This window comes from Homalodisca vitripennis, chromosome 6 (genome assembly GCF_021130785.1).
Source record: "Homalodisca vitripennis isolate AUS2020 chromosome 6, UT_GWSS_2.1, whole genome shotgun sequence".
Taxonomy (NCBI): domain Eukaryota; kingdom Metazoa; phylum Arthropoda; class Insecta; order Hemiptera; family Cicadellidae; genus Homalodisca; species Homalodisca vitripennis.
The window spans coordinates 34,272,802-34,300,122 of record NC_060212.1 but is presented as its reverse complement, the minus strand read 5'-3'; the positions used below and the strand labels follow the sequence as shown (position 1 = coordinate 34,300,122).

The 27,321-nt window shown below is 33.4% G+C and overlaps 2 protein-coding genes across 3 annotated transcripts in view; one reads left to right on the top strand and one right to left on the bottom strand.

Annotated features, from left to right (window-relative positions):
- The window catches only part of LOC124364255 (mediator of RNA polymerase II transcription subunit 15), a 35,597-nt gene extending 30,249 nt beyond the window's left edge, over nucleotides 1-5,348 (top strand). Inside the window, exons 10-14 of the mRNA XM_046819595.1 lie at nucleotides 684-848; nucleotides 947-1,068; nucleotides 2,187-2,329; nucleotides 3,278-3,380; nucleotides 4,959-5,348. Of these exons, the coding sequence (XP_046675551.1) occupies nucleotides 684-848; nucleotides 947-1,068; nucleotides 2,187-2,329; nucleotides 3,278-3,380; nucleotides 4,959-5,294 (869 nt within the window). The 3' untranslated portion in view covers nucleotides 5,295-5,348. The remainder of the gene's footprint in view (nucleotides 1-683; nucleotides 849-946; nucleotides 1,069-2,186; nucleotides 2,330-3,277; nucleotides 3,381-4,958) is intronic.
- A 7,595-nt stretch (nucleotides 5,349-12,943) lies between these two features.
- The window catches only part of LOC124364254 (zinc transporter ZIP10), a 30,401-nt gene continuing 16,023 nt past the window's right edge, over nucleotides 12,944-27,321 (bottom strand). For both annotated transcript variants that reach the window (XM_046819593.1, XM_046819594.1), the window contains exons 4-9: nucleotides 23,321-23,490; nucleotides 21,712-21,843; nucleotides 17,629-17,701; nucleotides 17,211-17,414; nucleotides 16,071-16,258; nucleotides 12,944-15,297 (exon numbers count right to left, since the gene is read on the bottom strand). In XM_046819593.1, coding sequence (XP_046675549.1) covers nucleotides 15,166-15,297; nucleotides 16,071-16,258; nucleotides 17,211-17,414; nucleotides 17,629-17,701; nucleotides 21,712-21,843; nucleotides 23,321-23,490 — 899 coding nt within the window. In that variant the 3' untranslated portion in view covers nucleotides 12,944-15,165. The remainder of the gene's footprint in view (nucleotides 15,298-16,070; nucleotides 16,259-17,210; nucleotides 17,415-17,628; nucleotides 17,702-21,711; nucleotides 21,844-23,320; nucleotides 23,491-27,321) is intronic.

Below are 27,321 nucleotides of genomic sequence, written 5' to 3'. Positions count from 1 at the left end.
CAAAAAGAAATAAATTTTTCACTTAGGTGGGAGTCATCATCAGCTTCTTAATTAAAAGAAAGAAAAAATTAAGCAGCAAACCCAAGCTCTATAATAACAATATAAAAATACAAGCAAATTTAATTGTGATGACTGTAGAGATTTTTTCAAAGAACTTACATGAGGTTTCCAAGATAAGTTTCCATCTAGAGTCAAACCTAGATACCGTACTTAATCAGAATACATTTCTTAATGATGCTACAATCACATAGATCCTTGATGCAATTTATTGAATGTATTCTTAAGGATATACCAAAATTACTGTACTGGGACAAAGAAAAAAATCATATATAATATTTTTGATACATTCAATGATAATTTATTACAAGTAATTCATATAGATATTTTATTTAGGACATCCTGCATCCTTGAATTATAGTTCAACAGTTGATGCACTATAGGAAAACGCTGTATCATTAGCAAATGCTGTCACCTTACCACTGAAATTTCCAGAGTAGAAGTCATTAACAAAGATTAAAAACAAAATAGGCCCTAGAACTGATCCCTGGGGGGCTCCAAAATGTAGACTTTTTAAACAGCTGTTACCACTGTTTATTTTGACGAATTGCTGTCGACCAGTTAGATATGTCTTAAACAAATTCAAAGGGACACCTCGAATACCAACCTGTTAAAATGATGTGCAGGAATGGCACCTTCGCCCAGCAGTTCGCTCAACACGCCAGGACAGGCTGTGCCCACACCTAGTCCGCACAGTCAGACCGAGGAGCAGGCCTACCAGGCCAAGGTGCGCCAACTGAGCAAATACATTGAGCCCCTGCGCCGCGTCGTCGCTCGTATGGGCAACGAGGGTGAGTCAGTTCTGTACGGTTTCTATAATTTTGCAGCTAGAAAAGCAGTTTCATTCAATGTTTTTACTGTTTTATTCAACCAAACATTGATTCTGCAGATCTGGAGAAGCTGAGCAAGATGAAAAAGCTTCTGGAAATTCTGTCAACACCAGGCAAGCGGATGCCCCTGGAAACGTTGCTTAAATGTGAAGTTGTTTTGGAGAAACTGGATCTCAAACGGGTAAGTCAAAATGTAGAAACAGAAATTGCAACTAAATTAGAATTGTTCGATTAGATATTTACTCAATACCAGTAAAGATCTCAAGGATATTAAACTTACAATCGGTCAGGAACAGTATTACTTGTAGACTATAAAATAACGCACTTTGTTGTGTTATTATTTCCATATACAGGGTGTCAATTAAGTCTGGAACCTCTTTTTTAATTTTTGAACCATAATAGAAAGAAATACCAAAGTTCACACGTGCTTACTGGTGATAGTAACGTACACATCTGCCCAATTACCTACCGGATAATCCCTTTGGGGGACGGTCCACAAGGAGTCAGACAAAATTCTTAAATAGCAGCATAGGTCAAGTTTGGTATCAAATTAAAGGTCTTACTTAGCAGAGTACAATGCCGCAAATTGGACTTCAAAAGGTGGATTCATTTAGTAGTTATAGCTATCTGAATTTTAAAACAATTTAACAATGTAAATTATTTTAAAATTCAAATAGCTATAACTACTGAATTAATCCACCTTTTTAATTCCGGTTTGCGGCATTGTACTCTGCTAAGTAAGACCTTTAATTTGATACCATACTTGACCTATGCTGCTATTTAAGAATTTTGTCTGACTCCTTGTGGACTGTCCCCTAAAGGGATTATCTGGTCGGTAATTGGGCAGATATGTGCGTTACTATCACCAGTAAGCACGTGTGAACTTTGGTATTTTTTTATATTGTGGTTTAAAAATTTAAAAAGAGGTTCCAGACTTAATTGACACCCTGTATTTCTTACTTGCCTATGCAAATTTTCATTTTGTATTGATGATCTCAAAGCAAATACTGTATTGTATAAAGAAAAGTCTCTAGAATGTAGATTGTGAATTTACTAAATCATCCAAGAACCCAAGAGAAAATTCAAGTCTAGCCTCTCCAGTTTGATGGATTAAAAGCCTCATGTCCAAAAGAGCAATACAATTTAAGAATTGTATAGTTATTACTATGCTTTTTCTGACTTAAACTGACAATTTCAGACTCTGTTTCATTAGAAATTATCTATGACTTTGTAAAAATTCTGTGTTGTGTTTGTTAATCCAGCTACAATTAAATCCTGATGTGTTTTTACTGTTAACAGGGAGATGGCTCGGGACCAACGTTAAGGGAACAACACCCTCTTCTGGAGGCCTTGCAAACCCACATTCAAAGTCCAGTCATCAACCATACCCTGCAGCGTACCTTTGGCCCCTGTCTAGAGGCTCTCTTTGGCTCCGATATCAAGTAAGTGTTAAGGGAACAACATCCTCTCCTGGAGGCCTTGCAGGCCACATTCAAAGTCCAGTCATCAACCATACCCTGCAGCGTACCTTTGGCCTCTGTCTAGAGGCTCTCTTTGGCTCCGATATCAAGTAAGTGTTAAGGGAACAACATCCTCTCCTGGAGGCCTTGCAAACCCACATTCAAAGTCCAGTCATCAACCATACCCTGCAGCGTACCTTTGGCCCGTGTCTAGAGCAACAAAGTCGTAAGCCTGTCTGGCTTTCTTCATAAGTAATAAAAATATATATATCTTTTTTTTTCAAGTAAAAGACGTTTATTCTCAAAGTCTCTTTTTAATATGTAAAATTTAAAAATGTGGAATACATGACATGTGATTTGCCTGCACCTATAAAAAAATGTAATAAAATCCTGTAGTATATATTTTTTATTTCCTTTTTGTGTTACCTGATGGTCTTTGAAGTGTTAATTTGTATAATTTCATTTTATAGTATAATGCGTGAAAAGTTTTATGAATTATAACTTTTATTCAAGTTATCATGGGTTATACATTCTTTAATTCAGATTAAATAATTCATATTAAAATTATGTGAAAATATGGTATTTATTTTTATTACAAGATATTTCTACCTATGTTTTTTTTTTTACTGTGACCTGTATGTTTGGACTCTGTTAAAAAAATTCTATATCTGTATATTTTATACAATACATTTTTCCTTGTTAATTGTTAATGCATTTTGTTGCTTGACTGTTGCTATTGAGTTAAAATTATTGTTTGATATATTACAATAATTTGTGATACAATAGACAAATAGATACAAAATTTATATGTGTCACGCGTTTCAGTCAATTTTACATCTTCAGCCACATTGCAATGATAATAAAGCACCATACATTGTAGTTGCGTGAAGATCTAGAACATCAGAGTAAACCTTTGTCTTGAATGTTTAGGATGTTGCCACCTCCCTTGAAGAAGAAAAAGTTAGAGGAGCCAGTGGATGATATTCCTGAAGTTCTGCAAGGAGAAATAGCCAGACTTGACCAAAGGTTTAAGGTAAATTGTGCAGCATTTTGAATACAAATAATATCTCAAAAACTAAGAGTTGAGAGTCAATTTGCAGTTTTTTGTTTTTTTTTTTTTATTAAATTGATAGAGGAATTCCTTTAGGAAGAAATCAGTTGCCAGCTTTGCTAGTTTAGGTGGATGTCAAAATGGGAGGATATCGAAAGAGTTAAAAATATATAAACAGTTTTTTTTTTTCTCAGATTAATACCCAAAACACCAACTGCCAGACATATAAATAATAATTTTATCACGACCATACAACTAGATAAAGTAACTTACCACTGCACTGTTCCGTAGATATGGTTAACTGATTTAATATATATTTTTTTTTAATTTATGTTCTGTTGTACATTATTATAGAGATAAGAACAAGGGTCATGGAAGTCTAGTATGGAAAATTTTGTCAAGTTAATATAAAACAGTTAGACTATCATTGTTATTAGTCCATTCATACAATTCTTTCAGTTGGTAAAACGGATGCTCCAGTAACCAGTTCTTCAGTCTTCGTACTTTATGTGTCTGACAGTTGGCTTAATGTGTGTAAAGCTAAGAAGAATAGATTTGAGAAAAAAATTAATTTGATATTGTTAATCCCTTTGATACCTCCCTCCCATTTTGACCTCCACCTTAATTATCTGACGATTTATTTCTTCTTTAGAGGAAATTTCTCTACCAATTTTAAGGGAAATTAGGTTGTATAGTTATACAATGCAAAATGGCTCTCTGGTTGTGGATTATCTTTAATATGGAAAAGCACTGTCAATCATGTTCTGATCCACTTTGCCATCTTTAATCTTCTGTCTGAGAGTGTACTGGAACATACTCATGTCTCATGCGTTTAATAAAAATAAGTTCTTAAGAAGTATCTCCTCTACAATGTTTGAAATGGTTGATGCTTAAAAAGTAGGATAATCTTTCTGTATTGTTTAACTACCTTGTGTGGCAAGGTCAATTCGGCTTTACGCATTGAAGACTTAAGTTTCCCTTTTATCAGTTTCGGTAAGTGTTAAATGTCTAACCCTTAGAATTAATCTTTGTAGTCTAACCTACTACGGTTACACAAGAACGCATATTGTGCCATCAGAGATAACACAAATTGCTCTGCAGGATCTGCTATGTTACAAAACAATATTTTCTCTATTACTTTGTGAGTTGTAATTATTGGCCTGAACACATTTTCTGTTGATTCATTATTGCTGTTTCATAACAGTAGCCATTTTTATTTCATACATGTTTACATTTATTGCTACATTTTTCTTGTTTACCAAGTTTCTTCACACAGTACCATAAAGTAAACTTTGTTAAATTTGGGGAAAACGTTTTACATAGAATTGCAAATTTAAGGAATTTCTTATTGTTTTTGTGAACAAATCTTAAGCAACTAAGATGGGACCACTGTAGTCGTCGTCTGAAAATTGGTGCAGAAATTAAAAAATAAATACCACTTCACTCTGCTTTCACTTATTCAATTCCCATAAACGTTACAAAGTGGTGATTGGTTTTTATTGGTTTGTGTACCAACGATTAATGATGGTATAGCAACGCTCAGTGGTGTGCTGTCGACAGGTGAGCCTGGACCCCACGCAACAAGCAGGATCGCGCTGCGTGCAGCTGCTCTGTGTGCTGGACGATCGACACCTCCCTTGCGTTCCTCCAGTCAGCCTATCCGTGCCCGAGGACTACCCGCGCTCCCCACCTCGCTGTCACCTCGCCCCGCACGAGTACAGTGCCACCAAGTTCCTCTCCGCCGTGCAGGCGGCACTGGAGTCCCGCGTGCGCAAACTGCCCGGTCGGTTCTCCGTCTCACAACTGCTTGATACGTGGGAGATGAGTGTGAGACAGGCTTGTGCCCCGACACACTCCCCTACTCCGTCTTCCTCCTCGCTACTCATGGGTCTGTAACCAAACTGATGTGGAGAACTGCCTATAATGTGCTAATAAAGATTTTCAATACAGGGAGCGATTATTTTTATTTGTGTTTTCATGCGTCTTAGTTTTCCTCTGCAGAACTCCAAACTTGTGAACCTTTTCTGTTAATTGACCACCAGTGCTTTTTTTAAAATCCTTATAGTGCCAGAGTCTCATCTAGACATTGTCAAGTAGCGTAAGATTTTGGCCCTGAAGTTGTTAAATTTGTAATATTTTTAGCTCTCATTCGTAAAAAATCACACAAAACAAGTCATCAGCGAGGGGTAGCACCGAATGTGTGGGTGGTGGCGAATGAAAAACATCTCTTAAGGTAGTACTGATCAGTAACATATAAAATATCAAAAGGCTGACCACTAATGCTTGAGAGCTAAAAATACTATAAACCCAAAGAAAAAGGCATTGTTGGTCAATTAACGGAAAAAGTTCCATGTTTTAAATACATTATCAACATTGTTTTATGAAAAGTCTAAGAATAATAGTTACAGAAACTCTTTGTTCGAGGTTCAGTGAAACAAAAAATCAGTAACACTACGTTTTGAGATCTGCAGTCTGATCTCTTCTTCAGGTAAATAACTAATCTAACACATAATTACAAACTAGGTTAAAATAAACAACTCATACCAGAGCGTTGTAACACGCTTAAGTCAGGAATCACAACCACCATGTTGTGTGTCAACTTCACTAACTATAAAACATGCACTTCATAAAAAACTAGACACAACACTAAATATTAAAACTGAACTACGGAATACAGGTCACAATACATCTGCATTTGCCGACCAACCACCTACGACTGACCAGAGGGCTATAGTAAATAGCAGTCGTCATGGTAGAAACAAGATGGCGGCAAAAAGGAGGAAACAGGAGTGGGCCTTTTTTTATTATTGGTTCATGCTAGATGAACTTCTTAAATCCATACTTTGACTCCGCATTGGTTTATTACAAATATCTAATCTGTTTGGTATTTTTGGTTTTCTTTTAGTTTACTTTTCAAAATTGGCAACCAAAGCAGCCTAATCTCGACAGATTGCTGACTGATTGGTTGGTCTGCCATTTTAATTTATGTACCTCGATTAATTTCCCTTTTTAAAAATAAGGTTCCCAATGTATTATAATATAATGGCTTCATCCCAATTCATATGATTGTCTCTGGAGACAAGCAATATATGTAATTGTTACTTTTCTGTTAGACCCTTTCTCGAGTTTTCTTTGTGTTCTTTTATTCTTACATTTACAGCGCCACAGTGAAGGTGTTAAAAACTAATTCGGTAGCTGGAGAAGAATCATGGTTTATTAAAACATTGATTACAGTGGACGTACTAAAATATCCCGACTGTCCTAAAATATTAAATTTGCTAGCCAAACATAAAATATTACTGTTATAGCCTTTTCTATGGCTTGTAAATTATGAAAATTGTACAGCCACGTGCAAGTGAGATTTATTTTGCAATATACAATAACTATTAATTATAATTGTGGACTGTGAACGTGTATTTGGCGCGTATATAGATTATGTTCAGCAACACGTGTTTCACACAAATTTTTGACATCACTTTAGAATATTTACATAGTAGTTGAGCAAATGTGGTCTAATTGTTAAGGTGAACTGTTTTTCCTTATCATTAGATGATAAAATGTTATTTTCTACCTGTATTTTGTAGCAAATGCCTTGTTCATAATAGAATCACATGTTCCTTTATCAACAAACATGTTCTATGTAATGATGAAATCAATTACTGGATGTGATATAATTATGTTGTTTCGTTCTTAATTTCAAGAAAATTTAATGGCACTTGTTTGACTTTTTCCCTATGTATGACACTTGAAAACTATAACAGTTACATTAACAAAATACTGAATTTTTTATTTACAAAGAAAAGGTTTTGAGACGACTGTCAGAGTAAAACGGTGATTTTTGTGAAAACATTTGTATTATCTGCTGCCACCAAATAGAGATGTTGACCAAATTTATAATGCAAATGCAATTAAAAAATTTCATTAAAATGTTAAATCTAGTGTAGTGATTTTGAGAAGATATCGTAAATTAACTCAAAATAAGCCCATGATCACAGTAACAGTATCAAGTCAACCTCAAAACACAACAAAAAGTAAATAAAATAAAACAGATAAAAATGTAGCACACATGCAATATTAGACTAAATACCCATGCACTTTATGTAGATTTTTCTTTTAATTTAAATATTTTTTCTAAACAGGATTTTTAATGCTAACTTGCATAATATTCAATAAATTACGAGGATCTTCTTTACAGTCCATTTGAATTTGTAACTCTCTTTGGTGTTCGTTCACTTTTTCACCTCTTATTTCAAAATCTAAAATTTCCAAGTTATTTTCTAGTTTCTTTTTTATGAATGATTTGATGTAATTAAATATAATACAAAATTTGATCTGATTATTTGATTTTAGTATCTGAATATGTTTTCTAAATCTTGACTGGTTTAACCAATGTTACATTTATTACATACACTGCACTTAAGGTTCATTGTACTGGGATTAGTTCCAAACTGAGCCACTAAGGAACAATGAATTTTTCAGTTTGTTCACTTATTTTTAAACCCAATTTAATTTTGAAAACTAATTTGTAAACTAGGTGATCATAGAATTTGATGTATAGAAGCAGAAAATTATTGTATTTACAACAAAAATTATGATATAGAACTTCTATTTAAAATTTGTAATTAGTCGTTTTGTGGGCAGTAATTTTTATGAATTTTGAAGTTTTTACTTTCAAAATCAGTTGAATAGATCGATCCGAATCCTTTTTTTTCGTTTTTTCCTGTGTTTATCTCTTTAAGTGTGAGTCAATGGTGGTGGCCCACTGCACCACTCCGTACTTCCTTGCATCAACAGTCCTTACTCTCTCTGAAAAAACTGCTCAAATGCTAAAAACTTCTATTGCACTTTGACTAAGAAGCCTACAACCTTTCTCGCTATACTTAGTTAGAAGTTTGACGTAAAAACCCATTTACGGTTTTTTGTCATTATTATTTAAAAATTCACGGCAAATAAAGAAATCCGGAAGAACACTAATGTCGTTAATGTGTTAATTCGAATAACTCCAACCGCACAATCACAAACTAATAATTATTTTGGACGTCAACATCAATCGTCTGACAAAAGCAATACTAAGGTGATGGAAACTCATACTACATGTGAATAAGCTTGGACTCCCCAACGCAACCCGAGTACATGGCTATAATACCCAGAAAGCGGCTTCGATACCACCAGTCCGAACTTTTGACAATAAGAGCACGACACTAAAAACAGCTCCCAGCTAATTTAAACATCTAACTGCGAAGGCATTGAAGAGAACACTTGATTCGTGGCTTACAGTATACCCTGTCTACACTCTCCAAGAATTCTATGAAGAAATTAATACAATATGAAATAAATATTCACATTTGTCTTTATTGCTTAGAACTGTAACTCTTAAATAATATGTATTTTTTAATTTAATAATTATACAATTAACTATACATTTTTTCAAGTATTAAAATTTGTAATTATTTTTTCAAATTATGAATCTCCCCTAAATTATTCTTTTCAAAGTCTCCATATATGTATTCATTTTAAACCTCATATGAATACGAATACAGCTCTTGGATATTTTATTTGAATACTATTTGTCAGAATAAACGAATACTCCAGGTTTGAATTCAATTCTTCCAGAGAAATTGTATTCATTTCAAAAGTATTCGAATTCATTTTGATGTATTCAAATATGTGAATACTCTGGCTGTATTCGAATACTATTCGATTCTCCCATCACTAATTTAAACATCTAACTGCGAAGGCATTGAAGAGAACACTTGATTTGTGGCTTACAGTATACCCCATCTACACTCTCCAAGAATTCTATGAAGAAATTAATCGTGAATAAATGACAATAGTATTCTTGTATTCTGACTCATAACTGTTCTCAATGTTCGTGTTATTAAAGAAATTCTGATTCTTTCTTTAAAGTTTGTTATTGACGATGGAAGGTTTTGACAGGATTTCATCGTTATGGTTACAAAAGTTGTAACATAACGTTTTGAGGATTGGAATTTATCCTCTTCGTCAGGTGGGGGAGGTATTAGTAGATACAAAAATAAAGAAGGGAAAGAAAAGGGTTCAAACATTCCTGAAGTTGCTTGGAGACCAGTCCTGGCATTGTCACTGCAGATAATGCAAGTCCCAAGTACGAGAAACTCAATCACACATCAAACCGGCACGGATGAAAGTGGGGTACTACCATGAAAATCGATGTTAGCTCATTCTTTGGCACTGCGCCATGTCATCTGAAATAATGGGACAGGAAGGCGATGATCAAAAGGGGGAAGGGTTTAATTATACAACGTAGAGCAAAACAAAAAGTGTTTAAGATTCTTATAATTTAAAATCATATTTTTCTTAGGTGTGTTTTATATCTCGTAAAATTTCCAAATAGCGACCTTATAGAATTTTTAGTAGTGAACAACCTTCCGGAAATAATTTGTGAATACCATAACTGCCGTTATGTTAAACAGATCCAAACTAAATTTTGTACAGCTTGCGTGAGTTCCTACTACGTAAACTATATATCCATATTTATATAAAGCCAGTGTTAAATATTTCTATTCTGCTATTCGCATTCCTGCCAAATGATAACTCGACTGTTTTTTAATATAGACCCAAAAAAACAAGTGTTTTAAAACTATTTTTATCCTTACACATTTTTCAATATCGCAAGAGTGGTAACCATTCAAACTTTGGAAAACAAATGGATATGGCTCAGTTATTATGTATGCATCATAGAGCTAAACAAAAAAAGTGTTTTTTTTTTGTTCTTACATAGTTTTTAATAACTCTCAAGGGTTTTTAGACAGTGGCTATACAACATTTGAATAATTGGTTACACAGTAACATTGCAGAAATAATGCTGTAATTTCTAACCGATTCAATACACACTTGGTACTAAGTTACTTATACATTGCTTGAATAAGTTTGTAAGCTAGTTTCAACCAATAAATGGTTTCACGATTTTGGCCATTCGCATTTGTGAAAAATCTTTATCTGGAGTATTTCACAACATATATAAAAATTAAAACTTGTTATAAAATTGCCAAGTAATTTTTGTTGTAACGAACTTTCTGATCACTGTAAAGTTTCAAGTAGTGGCCATTCAAACTTTAGACTTATACAACAACATTGATTTGTTATAAATGAACATGTTTACAGATAAACTCTTGGATGGATTGTATTAAACCAAGTCAATAATTTTACATACAAATTTATATATTAATCATGTTTCTTTAAGGTTTCTAAATACTGTATTTGAAAGTGTTACAGTATATTAACAACTTTTCAGAGTCATCGTACTATACGTCATGTGCAAATGAAAAGTCTAAACTAATAATGCATCTGTAGTTCGACATTTCGAGATGACATCCACATTTGAAAAGTACCTTGCCTCCAATTAAGCCGAAAGGGATATTTATTATTAAGATTTTACGGTTTGATAAGAACCTCATTTCCCAATAAAATAAGATATTGATTTCAAGAGGATACGAATTCCCTTCCCCACCTCAAAACACCATCAGGGTACAATCAGAAGCGGTTTCAACTTGCAAGCCACTATTACATTACATTCACTTGACTAATTACTACAAATAATAGTTCATTGTTTGTAATCTTTATACTTGTGTATTATTTGACAAAGTTGTAAGTTTTGATAGACAAAGTTTTTTAGATTGATTTATTTAGTTTGGTTTTTGTGTTGTGTGATACACAAATGTATTCATTTGTTTCTTATTCCAAATTATCTTTCTTTACTGCTTTTGTTTTACTTTTCTTTTTCATAACATAATGAATTGCCAAGTATATAGCTGGTTTTTCTTCATTACATTTTTTTTCATTCCAGGGAATATTCATAAATCTGTGTATCATTGAGTGAAACAGCCATTTTGTGTTGCCACGGATGATTTGATTTTTTTGGAATGATTAGATCAATTTTGGCTACAGAATCAGCCATTCTACTCACTTTAAGATGTTTATGAATGGAAGACCCAAGACAACCAAAATTAAAGCCTTTAGTATTGTATTTTATTAGTAAACTTGAAGTTCATATAAATAAAGATCATTTGACTTTGGCCACACGTAACAGGGTTGCAATGTGCAATAACTTTTTAATTATGACATTGGATTATAAATTCGTGATTGGCACTCACCACCGGATGGGTCTGAAGAATATTTTCTTTCAATCAATGATTTTGTTTCTTTGGCTAACCTAATTCCTTAAAATCAGCTTAAAAATTAGTATATCCACTCCAGGCTTCCAGTTTCAGCTCCTTTCGCTCCACTTGGATATTTCTCAAAAATTTCAACTCAACCCTGTTTCCAAAATTCTTACATCTTACAAAATATAGAATATATTTACGGATATGGCTTTTAAGAGGAAAGCATACTATTCTGTTGAAGAATACTTTAGTATGTGAGGCTGTAAATTTACTGTCTTGTAATAATTTTGTGTTTTATGATAGAATAGTAATTTAGTTTTAATGGGACATAGCTTTACACATTTATTATCAAATTGTGATTATAGTGTCAGTCATGTACACATGGTGTGATGTAATGTGTTAACAAATTTTTTTTAAGTTGGTTCAAATTTATACCTTTTTTGTACCTAATCCTTTTAGGACAAGTGGGCTATTTATAGCCCACAAAGTTCATTGTCCAAGGAGACAATGACGGCTATGCCGAAAAAGACGAGCGGGCTATACATTGCCTGCTTTTTGTTTCATGTTTATGAGTCACAAAACATCGTAAAATCATGATTTTCTATGTGACGTATATGCTATAACCTTTCTACAAATATTTATGTGGCCATATTTTAGTATAAGTCATCTACATCTTTCTCGCATCGCATAACAGCTGTTACACAGTCACTACAGCTTTGACGTCATACAGTCAATTGTGTGTTTGTCCTTATTTTCCAACCAAGCAATATCAAATTTTGTACTCTTTTTTAAAATAAAGTAAGACACTGAAAAGTGTCGTATCTTCCTTAATACTATTCTTATAATGTATTTATAAAACATTATTCTATCTATTTCACCTTCGTCACCCTTCAGGAAAAGTAATAACTTCAAAAGATGTACTGGTTTCAGAAAAAATTACAAAAGAACCATTCATTTAATGGTTTAAAATACATGTAATATTAATCTTGTACATGCGGTATATAGCACGATTATTATAAGATGATAAACTTAAAAAAATAAACGTAAACATCAAAGTACTGAAAAACGTTCCTTTACAACTATTTTTTAAATTTGTTAGTTTTTATCTATTTGTGTGATAGCATTTTTCTAATTACAGGATATGAAATTGATATTTTGAACACATGCTATACTTGTAAAGACCAATCAATGGAAAAAAAAAACAATAAAATACTTTGAGATTGATTAATGTAGTAGATTTGTGTATCAACGGGAAATCTGGCCAACAATGTCTGTATCTGGTTCCACCAGTCTTTCCTTCTGTGACAATGTCACATTGTTGCCTGTTACTCAACTTTGGGAAACAAACTGTCACACTTATCCAACAATAAACAATTCAGATGGTAATAAACAATAACAATTCAATACATTATTTAAAAAAAAGATTTATTGCATCAAAGTGTTATGCATACCAAAACAATTCCAACAAGTAAACATTTAAAAATATAATCTTAATAAAATTACAGTATGCTTAAAACAAGCATTTGCGAATACATATTGAAAAGTTCTAAATTAAATTTATGATTTTACTTAACTTATATATTGAAAAATATACAAAATTATGTCGTTTGATTGCTCTCGTATTGGGGCTCTTGTTTTAGTTAACACAAGTTATGTAGAGCCAGGTGCGTACTCAAGGGGATATGGTGGATCAATCCCCCGAAATTCTGTTTTGTCTTACGAGTATTTTCAGTCAAATACTATTCAAAATTCTAACAATGTTAACTCTCACATGTTCACGTATTCTTAGTTTTATACTGTCCATTCAAATCGTATGCAAGTAAACAAACAGAGACCATTAAAAATGAGCAAGTGTTAAGCAATAAAAACTGTTTACTACTGTACGCAATTATTACCTCGTTAGTCATGTGGTGGACAATACATAATGAAACTTTAATCAAAATCATTTGCCTATTTTAAGAAAATATTACATACAAAAATATATTTTAAGCCAAAAAATGTCTAACAGTATTCGTAAATTAAACATATACAATATACTTGAGCAAATTCTGCCCAGAATGTAGGTATACTTACGTATTATATACTTATAAAAATCACTGTCAAAAAATATGAGTTTATCAGGAGATTTCTAAATAAATTTTTAACACCTCATGTGAAAAAAATGTTAAACAAAAGCAATACTTAAATATACTTTGTTCGTACATCAAGAAAGAAAAAGTGTATCAACCGTATCTTAGAACTTTTCAGCTAATACACATATCACATATTCATTGTAGTTAAAATTATTTAATATTAAATTCTAAACACAAATCCGTAACACTATCATGTTTTTATCACAAACATGGTCTATATTTACATATAAAACAATAAAATAATCAAAACAAACCTAATAAGCGTTTCAAGATTGCATTGTTGCAATGATTACACTGGTTAACAAAACAAGAGTAACAACTCCGGCTGGTTTTGTGACTACAGCTAAGATTAGACTGTGGTAATAAAAGAAATCCGAACGGTTAATTGATATTGGAAAAACGATAGGTTGTTTTCACCGTTATAAAATCAAATCGCACTGCTTATTTTGTGAAGAGTTATCTAAGAATATTTTGAATTATTTTCATAAATCTATTTCATTTTAATGGGCAAACATTTTTTTAACTAATCCCACAATAATTAATAAAGGCTTTAAACTAGATTTTAAAATTTATAACATAAAACAAAAGTTTTAAATTTAATTTAACACAGACTCAATTAAAATACTGGTACACTAATTAAAATGTAACATTTGTTACAGATACTGAAAACCAACTGGTTTATAAACCATCACTATGTTAATTGGATTTATCGTGAAAACGGTAGTGTTCTACTAATACAAGTTAACTGGAATTATCTTTTCAGATAATTGAACTTTTTGGTTGACAATATGAACATTCTTCAGAAAAACGCAATCCAATTGTGTTCAAGAAATATAACAAAATTATCCCTTCCGTTGGCCACAAAAATAATATTGTTGATTCCGATAATTGTCCCATTACGATAGATGTTTTATCCCAAACAAACCACAAATCTCATTCATTATTTCATTCCTGAAATGTATATAAGTATCTATTTCTTAATATAAAAACAATGTTTCTAAGTTTTAAAAACAACATAGTTTGTGTATAAGCTCGGGTCATTTTATAGTCATAATTTGATCAGTTCACACGTATTATATTGTTTACAAGAACTAAAAATGGCATTATTTAATAAAAAAATAATTGTTGGAGTGTATCACCTCCAACTTTAAAAGCACATATCTATTCTTGGGCCCTGAACAAATGTGCTGTAATTTCTGCTATAAAGGTGCACTCATATCTTTTGAACTGTGAGGACTCTTCTGCATTGAAAATTTGGTGTTTTAAACCAACCTATCGTAATATATTTACGAAACAACGTGTGGTTACTTCTATCGTTCAGAGGTTAACTTTCACCGAATACTGTCTATTACAATAAAACCTTGTAAAAAGGCGAATACACCGACCTGGCTGAATAGATCACAAAAACCAAGCAGATAATATATACAGTACTAATTTACATTATTGCTACAATACATGGAATGGATATGTACAAAGTGGACAGGATGCTGTCTGCTATAGGAACATCTGGTGGATATCCTCTTCGTACAGTGCGATGCAGCCCATCAGTCCACCGCCGCAGAGAATGCCGCTGAGTCGCAGAAGGATGGTCCAGTAAGATGCCTTCTGTCTGTTGATCTCGGGTACCTGCACAAAAAAAAGCACATCAGTGCTACCAACCGATAATTGATAGTTGTCCAATTATCTTCTTCATTGGATACAACACATTGATAATCTCAATATACAGAGAATTGTCACTGAAAAGACAATAAATTGTCTCTTTTAAATATAATTAATTTGTCACCTTTAAGTGAGTAGAATAGGAGAAAACCATTGTTAAAAAAAAAGGGTACAGTGGGGGCAGTTGAAGAAAATTCATGACAGGAGAAAGGAAGACACCAACCAACATTAAACGATTAGAGTGCTGAAGAGTTAAATTTTGTGCTGGGCAAACAATAATGCTGGAAATTGCTTAACATCATTATGGTCACAATTAAAAAAATCACTGTTTACTTGTTCCTTTCTGAGGTAAAAATTATTTGGAAGAATATGACAATTATCATTTCATTGTGGTGTAACTAGAACTTGGCTTTTGGGGGGAGATAAATCTGTTTGAAGAGCAAACCAATCCGAGGGGAGGTATGGAATAATTCTAAATATAAATTTAAATAAATTAGATAGGCCTCATTCAAAATAAAACATTTCACTGCTGGATTTGAAACGAATCTTATTACTTTTATTTGTGTATGTTTTACATTTTTAGGACTGTTTGGGGGAAAGATAATATCTCCCTCATGCCCCCCCCCCTTGATACACCACTGCATTAATCTGATCAATTCTTCTAGAAATAGCTACAAGGACTTTATTACAGTTTAGATCTTTAAAAAAAATACATTCCCCACAGTCTAGAGATTACTGACCAGGTTAGAGAGTGCAATGTAGATGAAGGAGCCGGCAGTGATGGCGTAGATCCAACGTGTGGAATCACCAAAGTTGCCGATAATGAGGCCCACTGCGGTGCCGAGGAAACTGAGAACGGAGGAGACCAGGTTGTAGAAAAGAGCCTTGCGCACCGTCATGCCCGCTTGGATCAGCACAGCAAAGTCTCCTACAACAAATAAACCTTTTAATAGGACTTGTATTGGATAAAATTCATATCAAAATGTTGGAGTTTTTCATATCAAAATCTTGGAGTTGGATCTTGGGTTTTTCTCCATTAGAACAATGTTAGACCACATGCAGTTTACGCCCTTATTTTAATTTTAAACATAATTAATATTCATCTAAACATTTTTTGTTGGAAAATTTAAATGATAAAGTACAACACAGTTTATGATTTTTTTCTGAATAATCCATAAAAATATTGGAAATAACTAAACGTTTGGATCTTTATGTCTCTTAAGCAAGTCACCTCCCATAATTCTAGACTTAACAATAAGGGTTTAAAACTGCATGTACCCCATCGGATACACAAACTTTCACAACTGCCATTGTGTACCAGATGTGGTACACACCGGGCTTTCATAAAACGCATTGTGCCCCCGATGGAGTTACACATTGCTATGCATTTCCTTATTGCGTTTTTATTGTTTCCCTGTCTTGGTTGTTTGTTCAATTTGATCCTGCGCTTAAATGAAAACCTCAGACAATTGTGTACCTCGTTGGGCGCACAATCGCTTAATTTTTTAGGTACACCTTGGGGTACACGGAGAAACATTGAAAAAAACATATTGAAATAATTTTTGTGCAAAATTGCAAAGCCTACATACTTTTACTTAAGTTTGTTGTTTAGTTATACTTAAGATGTTTAATATTAAAAAAACGATTACGGTTTTTTCCATTATTATTGAAAAATTTGACGGCACACAAAAAAGTCAGGAAATTAATCGTCATGAATGTGTTAACTAATCCTATATGGGTCTTAACACTATATACTCACTGCAGAAAAATCTCACACACCATTTAAAACATCTAGTTTTTGAAATCTGTCAAGATTATGCGTTCAATGCACATTAATATTAGAACAGTGAATGGTATTTTAGGATAACACCACTACTAACCCAACTCGTGTGGCAACTCGTGCGTAAAGACGGCCACAGCTGTAGCGAATCCGGGGGCCAGGCCTCCGCTGAAGGCAGCTCCAATGGCCAATCCGTCCGTCAGGTTGTGTAGACCATCTCCCATCACTACCATGAGCGCAATGTTGTTGTCACTATGACTGTGGTGCGAATGAGTGTGTTGGGTTCCATTCTCCATCATCATTTCTGCACATTCATTTATTTTATTTAATATTGATACTTTAAATTAAATCATTAAGTACAATTTTAAAATCAAAATCTCTTCATTTTATACTTTATGCTCCTGATAATTAAAATTTACAAAATTTGTTCACAAAACATTTATTGCACATGAAAATTCATAAATATTTTAACTAACTAACTTTGCTGTAGATAGTATTTTGAGCTAAAGTTAACTAACCTTTTTCGTTGTCATTCACTTTCACAGAAGACATTGGCACATACGTCACTTTCTCTTGTACTCTGTTGTCCTCCTGTGGGAACAGAAAAATTATTACAGCGAATTTCATAAAATTCTATTATAACTGAATATAACTATTATAACTGATGATGAGAATCAGTGCTTTCAGGGTGAATGAGTCTCAAAGAAGTTGGGAATCAGTGCTTTCAGAGAGAATGGGCCTCAAAATTGTTGGGAATCAGCGCTTTCAAAGAGAATGGGCCTCAAAGAAGTTGGGAATCAGTGCTTTCAGAGAGAATGGGTCTCAAATAAGTTTGGAATACATGCTTTCAGAGAGAATGGGTCTCAAAGGTGTTGGGAATCAGTGCTTTCAGAGAGAATGGGTCTCAAATAAGTTTGGAATACGTGCTTTCAGAGAGAATGGGTCTCAAAAGGTACAGGGAATATGTTGTTACCAATAAAGGAATAGCAAACAAAACTTTGTATTTTCCATAATAGTTGGCTTACAAACATGTACTGGTTTTTTAATTACTCATGGATGTTAAAATAATTCATAAGCTTTTTCAATGGTTTCAAGAAAATATTTTTTTGTCTAAACAAAAACACCACAGTAAATCAACTTTGCTTATTTTGATAATAACTAACAAAAAAGTGTACTAGTTTTCTTTTTGTAAGAGAAATTTATGAGAGATAAAAAAATTAACCCTTACCGCGCGCGATGCACTCAAACGCTGAGTGAGGTTCACATGTTACTGAAACGCTGTGAACTCAGATGCTGAGTGCATTCAGTTTATTGGCTACAAATGACGTGTTGTTTACAACAAACGTGCTAGAACGAAGGGGAAGGTTGATTTATGGCCTGGGCAACCCAACACGTGGACACGGACCGTTCCTTGTCGACAGACAAAATATTATTTATTTGTTTTTGTGTCTGGAGCTTCACGGCGACACTCCAGGCAGCGCGGTTGACTCAGGGTCTTCGTGCGTGTACTGCCAGCCGTCAGTCACTTGTATCTCGCTTTCAACTACGGATCGTTGCTTACTCGTTTTCTATTTTTATTTCAGTTACAATATTATTTTAGTGTACAAAGAAATTTTTTATAGTAGTGTTTATTTGTAGTGTGATGTAGTTTATGTGTTATAATAATGGTTATTTAGTATCAGTTAGTTTTTATTAGTATTAGTGTTTCTTTTGTGAAAATATGGCGAATCCAGACGATCCGGAGTTTGATAGTTTTGTTGAGGGGATAATGGACACATCCTTTTCGAGTGCTTTTTATCCAAATGAACCAGAAGATTTCGATATGGACGATGTGATTTTGCACAATATAACTAACAGTGACACAGACAGTGAAAGTGGTGTTCCAAATGAAGGATTACCAAGTACTAGTGGCGGTAATCAAAATAATGACGGATTACCAGGTATGTCAACTTTCATGAGGAACTATAGGCCTATTCCCACAAATGATAATGAATGGATAGATGTAACCAATTTCGATCAAGGACCTTCTACTACTATTCCGATTTATAGTGTAAATACTGGGCCTAACTTGCCCACCAGCTTTGATCATAAGACAAAACCAATGGACTATTTTGCTTTATTTTTTAATGATGACTTGTTAAAATACATTTGTGATGAGACTAACTATTTTGCTAATACAAAAAAAACACGTTTGTTGTCACCCAAATTCTCGCCTACAAAAATGGACAGACATATCTGAAGTAGATTTGAAAAGCTTTCTTAGGAGTTATCATCAACATGGGCCTTTTAACTATGTCTAATATAAATAAATTATTTCTCTACTAAGTGGGTTAAGCGGATGCCATTTTTCAGCGATGTGTTTTCTAAGGACGAGTTTCTCAATATATTTTGGAACATCCATTTTAACCACAACGAAACGCAACTACCAAGAGATAAAGGGTTTCTTGTGAGACCTATTATTGATCATATAAAAGAAAATGTGTCAATTGTTTTATAATCCAACTAATTCCGTAGCTATTGATGAAAGCACAGTTTTCCTTCAAGGGAAATATTAGTTTCAAGGTTTATAACCCTCAGAAACCTGTAAAATTTGGAATGAAACTTTTGTTGTCTCAGACTGTGATAACGGTTATGTTTATAAATTTCATTCCATATTTTGGAAAAGAAACCTTGATTTCTGGTTCAATATCTATTGAAAAACCACTCAAATTGTGAAAGTTCTCAGTGATTCTGTAATCTATAAAGATTTAACTAATCCCAAACGCGGTCTTCATGTATATACCGACCGCTACTATACAAGTCCGGAATTAGCCGCAGAGCTAATTGAAAACTCATTGCCATCTCACGGGCACTGTAATGACGCATAGGGTTGGAATGCCACGTGGACTCAAAGAAAAATATAAAAAAAAAATGAAAAAAGGTGATTTATTTTCGTACCGAAAAAAGAGACACCTTAGTTGTGAGTTGGAGGGACAAGAGAGTTGTTACCATGCTCAGCACTAAGAGCAAAGGGAGCAAAAACGATATGACAATTGTTCCAAGTAAATGGCCCAATCAACCTCCAATACCAAAACCTAATGTCGTCCTAGATTATACAAAGCACATGGGTGCTGTTGATAGAAGTGACCACTTCATATCCAATTACCAATTCATGCGCAAAACAAAGAAGTGGTATAGGAAAATATTTTTCTGGCTACTAGAAGTAGCAATTGTAAACTCTTATTTGTTGTATAAGAGTATACAAACTACACACGGCCGAAGACCAATGTCACATGAGGAATTCAGGGAGAGCCTTGTTGAAGATCTTGTGTGGCAGAGAAGGCAAGTCTACGGAGAGAGAAGAGACGACGGCGCGCGCGCCAGCTGGGCCCCTTCACGAGCGGCTAAGTGGGCGGCATTTCCCATCAAAGGCAGAAAAAAGGAGAAGGTGTGTTGTTTGTATGCAGAACGGACATAGACGTGACACACCATATTTCTGCAAAACATGCACATCAACCCCAGCACTTCATGTAGAAGACTGTTTTGAAGCATATCATACAAAAAGAAAATTTTTAGGTAAAATTTTGATTTTTTTATTTACAAATATGTATATAATTTTGCTAATACAACATTATAATTAGAATTTTATTAATTTTTGTTTTATTTTAACATTACAGAACCTAAAACCAAACATAGCTTTTAAAATTTAAATTTTGTATTTTTTACATAAGTTTTCAGCTTTTTGGGAGTACATTTAGCATTTGAGTGCATAGCGCGGTAAGGGTTAAAAAAGGATGTTTCACACAATAAATAAATTATTTGTAAAAATTGTAATTCTTAAAAACTTGTTCACATAAAAACTAATAACACACAGTTTTTCTCATTAACAGATGAAAACTAAAATAAAAACAATAAACGTTTTGCAAAGTTTAAATTTAAAGGATCTAGGAAAACCCAAGGTGTATTGTTCTTGCTAACCATTTAATGTGATTAGTATGAATGTCTTATTTAGCATACAGTACATTAACAAATATCCAATTTTAATTAAAATATTGCACTTATCAATATTGTGCTGATAGTGCATTGTTAATTGTAAATACTTGTATGCCAATTTAGAGTAACTTACATAATATATGTTAATCAATGAAATACAGTATTCACTTTCTGAAAAAAATTTGTTATTTAAGAGGCAAACACATTTTCCACTAAGAGACTGAAACATTATTTGTAATTTCAAGGAGAATTTGGTATGTCAAGAACTACAATGCAGGTACTTTTCCATTAAATTGCAAGAAAAATATTTTAAAAAACAATAACATTTTGATATGATCACGAATTTCTTTTATATGAATACTTGTGATTATTCTGTTAAATTTTACTTTGTTAAAAAAATGTGAATTGAGTGGTCAATATTTTGACATTGTAATCAAAATATAATATAAGGTAATGTAATCAATATTAATTTCAATGAGTATTTCAGTGACTAACAAATGAAACACAACTTAAAGATATGGAAGCGAGATCATTTTAAAACACTGTACCTTAATCTCTCCAATAATAAAGTGCATTACTTCATTCATAATGTCCTAAATCCACACATTAAGAGTACATTTTGTACTTACCTCACTGTTCTTACGAACGTTCAAAACCGACTCAAAAGTGAAGAAGAAGACAACTGTGAGGAACATGAGTCCAGTTTTCAGTATAGAATCTGTGTGGCTTGTGTGTCCTTCGTGGGAATGTGACTCCAGAGCCTGCAACAACAGATTGTGTAACGACTGCCAACTGTTCCACATATTATTTTGGAAATGGATTTGGATTTTATCTGCATCAAACATAAAGAGCTACCAATCATGTTATGTGTATAAATAATAAATATTCAACACAAACAACAAAGCATAGTTAAAACTATTTTAGGTAAAAATCGTAGAAAGAAAAATATAGATCATTATTGAATACACCATCATGCCAAATTTTTCTAAAACACATCCATACGTGGATGAAAATTTTGACTAAAATACACTCAAGTGGTAGAGGTCAAAGTATCACCTCTGCCTGCTTAGACTGGAAGAGCTAGCCTCCCCTTATTATCCTCCTGAAACCCATTATGTTGAATATGACGTAGGATCTCTATAAGAAATGGTCTTTACCCTTAACCCATCATCCTGAATATCCGTCAATTTGGAAGCAGTCCGGAAGTTCTTTAAGGACCAAGCGCAATGAAAGGTTTTCTCAGTTTCTAGCCTGGACGTCTGAGAACTGGGAAATTATTTAACCCTTCCCACGCCATAGAATTACATTAGAATGGTATACTTTGACCAAAACACTAAATAAAGTTATGTCCGATATTATAGATTGTGTCTCTTGGAGAGTGTTTTAGTCCACAAAAGGCCTTTGAAATACCCAGTGCACATTCGGTGCTTATCGCGGTTGCCAAGGAAGTATTTATAAACGACCTTCACTATGCTGCAGGGGGAGGGAAGCGCCACTTTGTCTAACTCCGACCACCTGCTGGTCAGTTCTGTGTCTCCTACAGAGCCATAACCAAACATATCCGTAGCGTGTATTACTGTTTTCTCAGTTGTTACTAGTGCGAGTCTACTACTTATCTCGTTATTATTCTTCATCATATTATAGTAGTGTTGTGATTAGTTTGAAATATTTATCTTGTTTTATAGTGCATTTAATTTAATTTGAAATAAACAGTTTTGTAAATATTAATTTTTTTATTTTTATCAATAAATATGCTAATTTTAAGTAAAATGTCCTGTTTTATACTCTTTTTACTTTTACCTTTTATAATTTTGCTATTAAAAAATTAGCTTTGAACTTAAACAAAAAAGAATTTTTTATTGCCTTGACGTTTTAGGAGAGTTAATAAATTTTGTGTGCTGTGCGAACGATTAATAATCCATCTAAGGAAAGAATGGAAAATGGAAATAGCGCATTATCTCACGCCTTTTAGTTGGAATAGATTGATGCCTTCCGACTATGTGTGTTTCACTCCTTTTTAAGTACGTGTTTGGTTGATGTCTATTTTATTTGTCGTTAAGATACAGTGTGCTGGTTAACATATTGTAAACCTAACATTTGAATAGTCCAAAAATAAAAATTGTAATATTATTGTGACACCTTGTATAAAGCAAGATGAATTCTTATACTAGTGAGAGACAAGTATTGTTACGACAAATTACTACTATAAGAAATACTGGACCAGGGTGGCATGCTTACGTGCGGGACAAGATGCAGGAATGCATCACCTAGGAGTGTGCCCACTGCCAGAGCCACGAGGAAGCTGATGAGTTGACTGATGAAGGACTTCTGCAGCAGAGGAACCACAGCGACACAGAGGAGTCCGGAGATGCTGATCAATATGATGGTGAGGCTTGCAAACAACCAACCTGCCACAGATATTGCTTACAGTTTTGTGAAAGACATCATTGTAAGAAAATCATATCTTTTTTAATCTGATAAACATTTTACTCGTATTTTTTCTTGTTCTTCTAAGGAGGGGCCTATTGCCTACACTTAAGCCTCAAAGACATTTGCGCAACCTGGAAGTATACCATGAGGCCATCCAGTTTACATTTCAGCAGTTCTACAAACCACCGAAACAACCGATCAGATCCTCCTGAGGAAATTCACCACAATTTTCCAGACTACCAAAGATGGCGTAGCGCTCTCTTGCTATTGTAGGACACTCAGAAAGCAGGTGTTCAGCAGTTTCCTCCTACCCATTACACATTCTACAGAGTAGATCCTCCCGGAGAATGCCGACTCCGTGAAGATGCTTCCTCAGGTGACCATATCCCATATTTAGATCCATAACCTGAGGAGAAACCAATCTACTTAAGGAGAGAAGGTCAGATGCCACCCTGGGGGAAGGTGACTGTACAACCATTCTGCTCATAGTTAAAAGTAAAAAAAGTAAAGATGTCTTATTTTTTCCAGGTGAAGTTAGGGTTAAGAAGCCCTCTCTAACACAACCTGGGGACCAACGGCTTAAAGGTGACTTCCGAACCACCACCAATGGCCGGGCAAGCGGACTGCTTGCAAGGACAGATCGCTCAGCGGTCACCCATCCAAGCAGCAGCCACACTCGACGTTGCTTGATCCGGTTATCTTGTGATAACCGTTGTACCCGCTACACTACGCCATTGGCCATAGTTAGCTTCCATAGACAAAGATGAGGACAGCACAAGACATATCCTTTAATGAAAGTGCAGCGTAAACAAAGTGACAACTAAAAGAGGAAATAAGCATAAATCAAATAGCCATACTGATAAAAAAATTCATTAATTTTAAAAACTAATTTACTGTACTGTATTTTAAATTTAAATGTTCACATTAATGCAACAAAGTACAGTAACAAATCAAATTTACATGTACAGTACTTTGTTCTGACAACATTTTTGCTATTCCTAACTGTGTTTTAAGTTTAATATATTTTTAAACAACCAACCAAGATTTTCATTTGAGATATTCTTGGATCCATTACCTACAATGAAATTCCCTCCCTCCAAAATTTGTCACAATTTTTGGTGTCCTTCATCTATTCTACTACTAATAATAACCTCATCTCCCATCTCCTATGTATATCCTTTCCAAGACCGTAGTACCAATTACATAAAGAAAGCAATGTCCCACACTTGAGATAATACACACGTACGACTAGTGTCATGCCACTGATGAACTAACTAGATATTGTGGACCGTTGAAGCAAAATAATCACATTTGTTACATAACTGTTATAATCGGATGAGCGTGAACAAACATACTGCATGCCTTGTCCTACATAGCAATTGACATAATTCACATTGTTGTGTTAGCTAATTTGATGAGGTGACTAAATTAAGATTACAGTTGCCATTGACCTCGGTTGACTACAATGTGTGATACCATTCGTTCAACCTTTTCGCTGTCAAACGCGAGATATCTCAAAGATGTCACAGTAGATATGGGGAATTCTGAGGTTTTTTTTTTTTTTAACAGTGAGCTTAATTTGATTTATACAACAGTTGCAAGAAAAAAATTATTAAGGACAAGGTTTAGCTAATTCTTTTTATTTTTTTATCTGTTTTATTGTTTAATTTAAATTTTATGTAATCCTCCAATCACACTATCCAGATCTCGTAACACCTTACCAAATATCCCTTAAAATATTTTTGTTTTTGACAATTTAATTCTAAAAAAATCATACATATTTCAATACTGAAAACAACTACAAAATAGATTATATTTAAATATTAATATTTTGTTTAGGTTTACTGAAAACATATGTAATATGTCAAATACACTGTGAATCAGATCCCATGTGGAGACATGAAAATCCCATGAAAATCCGTGTGATCCCATGGAGATGGCACATTCTAGACTTAAAAATTAAATTTCTTTTGTGATATTTAAGTTTTTTGAAATAACATTCCTCCAGAGGCAGACTCTTCAAAAATAAAAAAATAAATAATACTTTTTAAATAGCAGCTGCGATTTTTTTTATTAAAAGTATCAAAATGTTGGTTTCTAGTTTCTTTTCACAGGATTAATTTTTTTGCCATAAGCAAATCATCTTTTTTTTCGTTTTGTTTCATTTGTGAAGTTAGACACAATTATTTCCTCAAAATGGCCAATAATTTAAATAAGTAACCAAATTTACAGTACTCTATCATGTTCTGTAAGTAAAATGGTATAAGTTTGATGTTTGGGTTTCCATATGCCACTTTTGGAAAACTTGAGATTGAGCGTTACATCTCAATTGTATTATGGCCTTGTAATTGTATGCCTTATAATTGTGGCCTTGTTGTGAATCTGCCTATGTGGGAAGGTTGGAGAAAAGTTGTAAAGAGTCTTGAGTTATTATCAGGTAACAACTGCTACTGAAAACTACACAGAAATCCTAAATTTGTACAAATTACATTCAGAATTGGTTTTTAGTAGCAATTAACAGGTTGACTGCCATGAGTACCATATTTGGTACTCAGTAGTTTACACCCTGGGGCCGTGAGTACCATATTTGGTACTCACCACACTCAAAAATCTGACTGATATTTATTTGTGTTTTTTAAGCAATAAATAGATTAAGTGTTTTTTTTAGAATGGTGTTTCTTATAAAAACACACATGTTTAAGCTTTTTATGACTTTAGCAAGTAATTTTATGTTTCAGTTATGTGACAGTTACCAGCACTTTGCTTTGTTTATTTTTCAGCTGAAGGGATTTGTTGGTTATGTGTATTTGTTGACAATGCACTAGTGCAACTTAAAAAATGGGTCATTTCTAGGCTAACAACAGACAATTGTAATATTTCATTCTGTCTCATGAGTTTGTATACTTATTTACACCTATACTGATGTATGGTTCAACGTTGTATAATAAAATGTTGATATTAGATTTTCTTAAATGAATTTTGAGTACATATTTATTTAGCCCAACACTTTTATTGTAAATAATTATTGGATATTCTCATTTTTTTGTTATTTTTGCTTCTAATACAACACAGGAGATACAAATATTTTCTTCACCCGCAGGCTATGAGTACCATTTCTGGTACTCGTGTTCAGCCACAGGCCATGAGTACCAAATATGGTACTCACTTAAAAAATTGTTATTTTTTAAAAATTGTCACTAAATTTACTTTCTTGCAGTTAATAATGTATGAAAAAACCAGTTTATACAAATTACATTAGTACCAAAATTGTGGCCTCAGGGCAAAGACATCCAAAACGGGAATGGCAGTCAACCTGTTAATTAAGAGTTTGATAAAAAGCTTTAATCATAGCTATAAAATTAATGTAAGTTCAGAGAAAATGTATACCATTGCAAGGGTTTAGATTTGTAAAAACTTTGTTATCAGTATTTGTTTTTTATTATTCACTCTGAGATTTTTTAAAATATACTTGGAAAGGGTAATAGGTATCTATTATTAGAACTATTATTTAGAAGGCCAGTATAAAAATAATTGATGGAAATAGTAATCACTTGACATTGTTATTTTCAAGAAACACACGTTTCACATAAATTTTAGATATCACATTGGAATATTTACATAATATAGTTGAGCAAGTGTGGAGCTAATTGGTAAGGTGAACAGTTATTTCTTATCATCAGATGATAAAATGTGATTTTCTACTTGTATTTAGAAGCTAATGTTCTGTTTATAATAGAATCACATGTTCCTTTATCAACAAACGTGTGTTCTATGTAATGATGAAATCAATCACTATATGTTGTATTGTA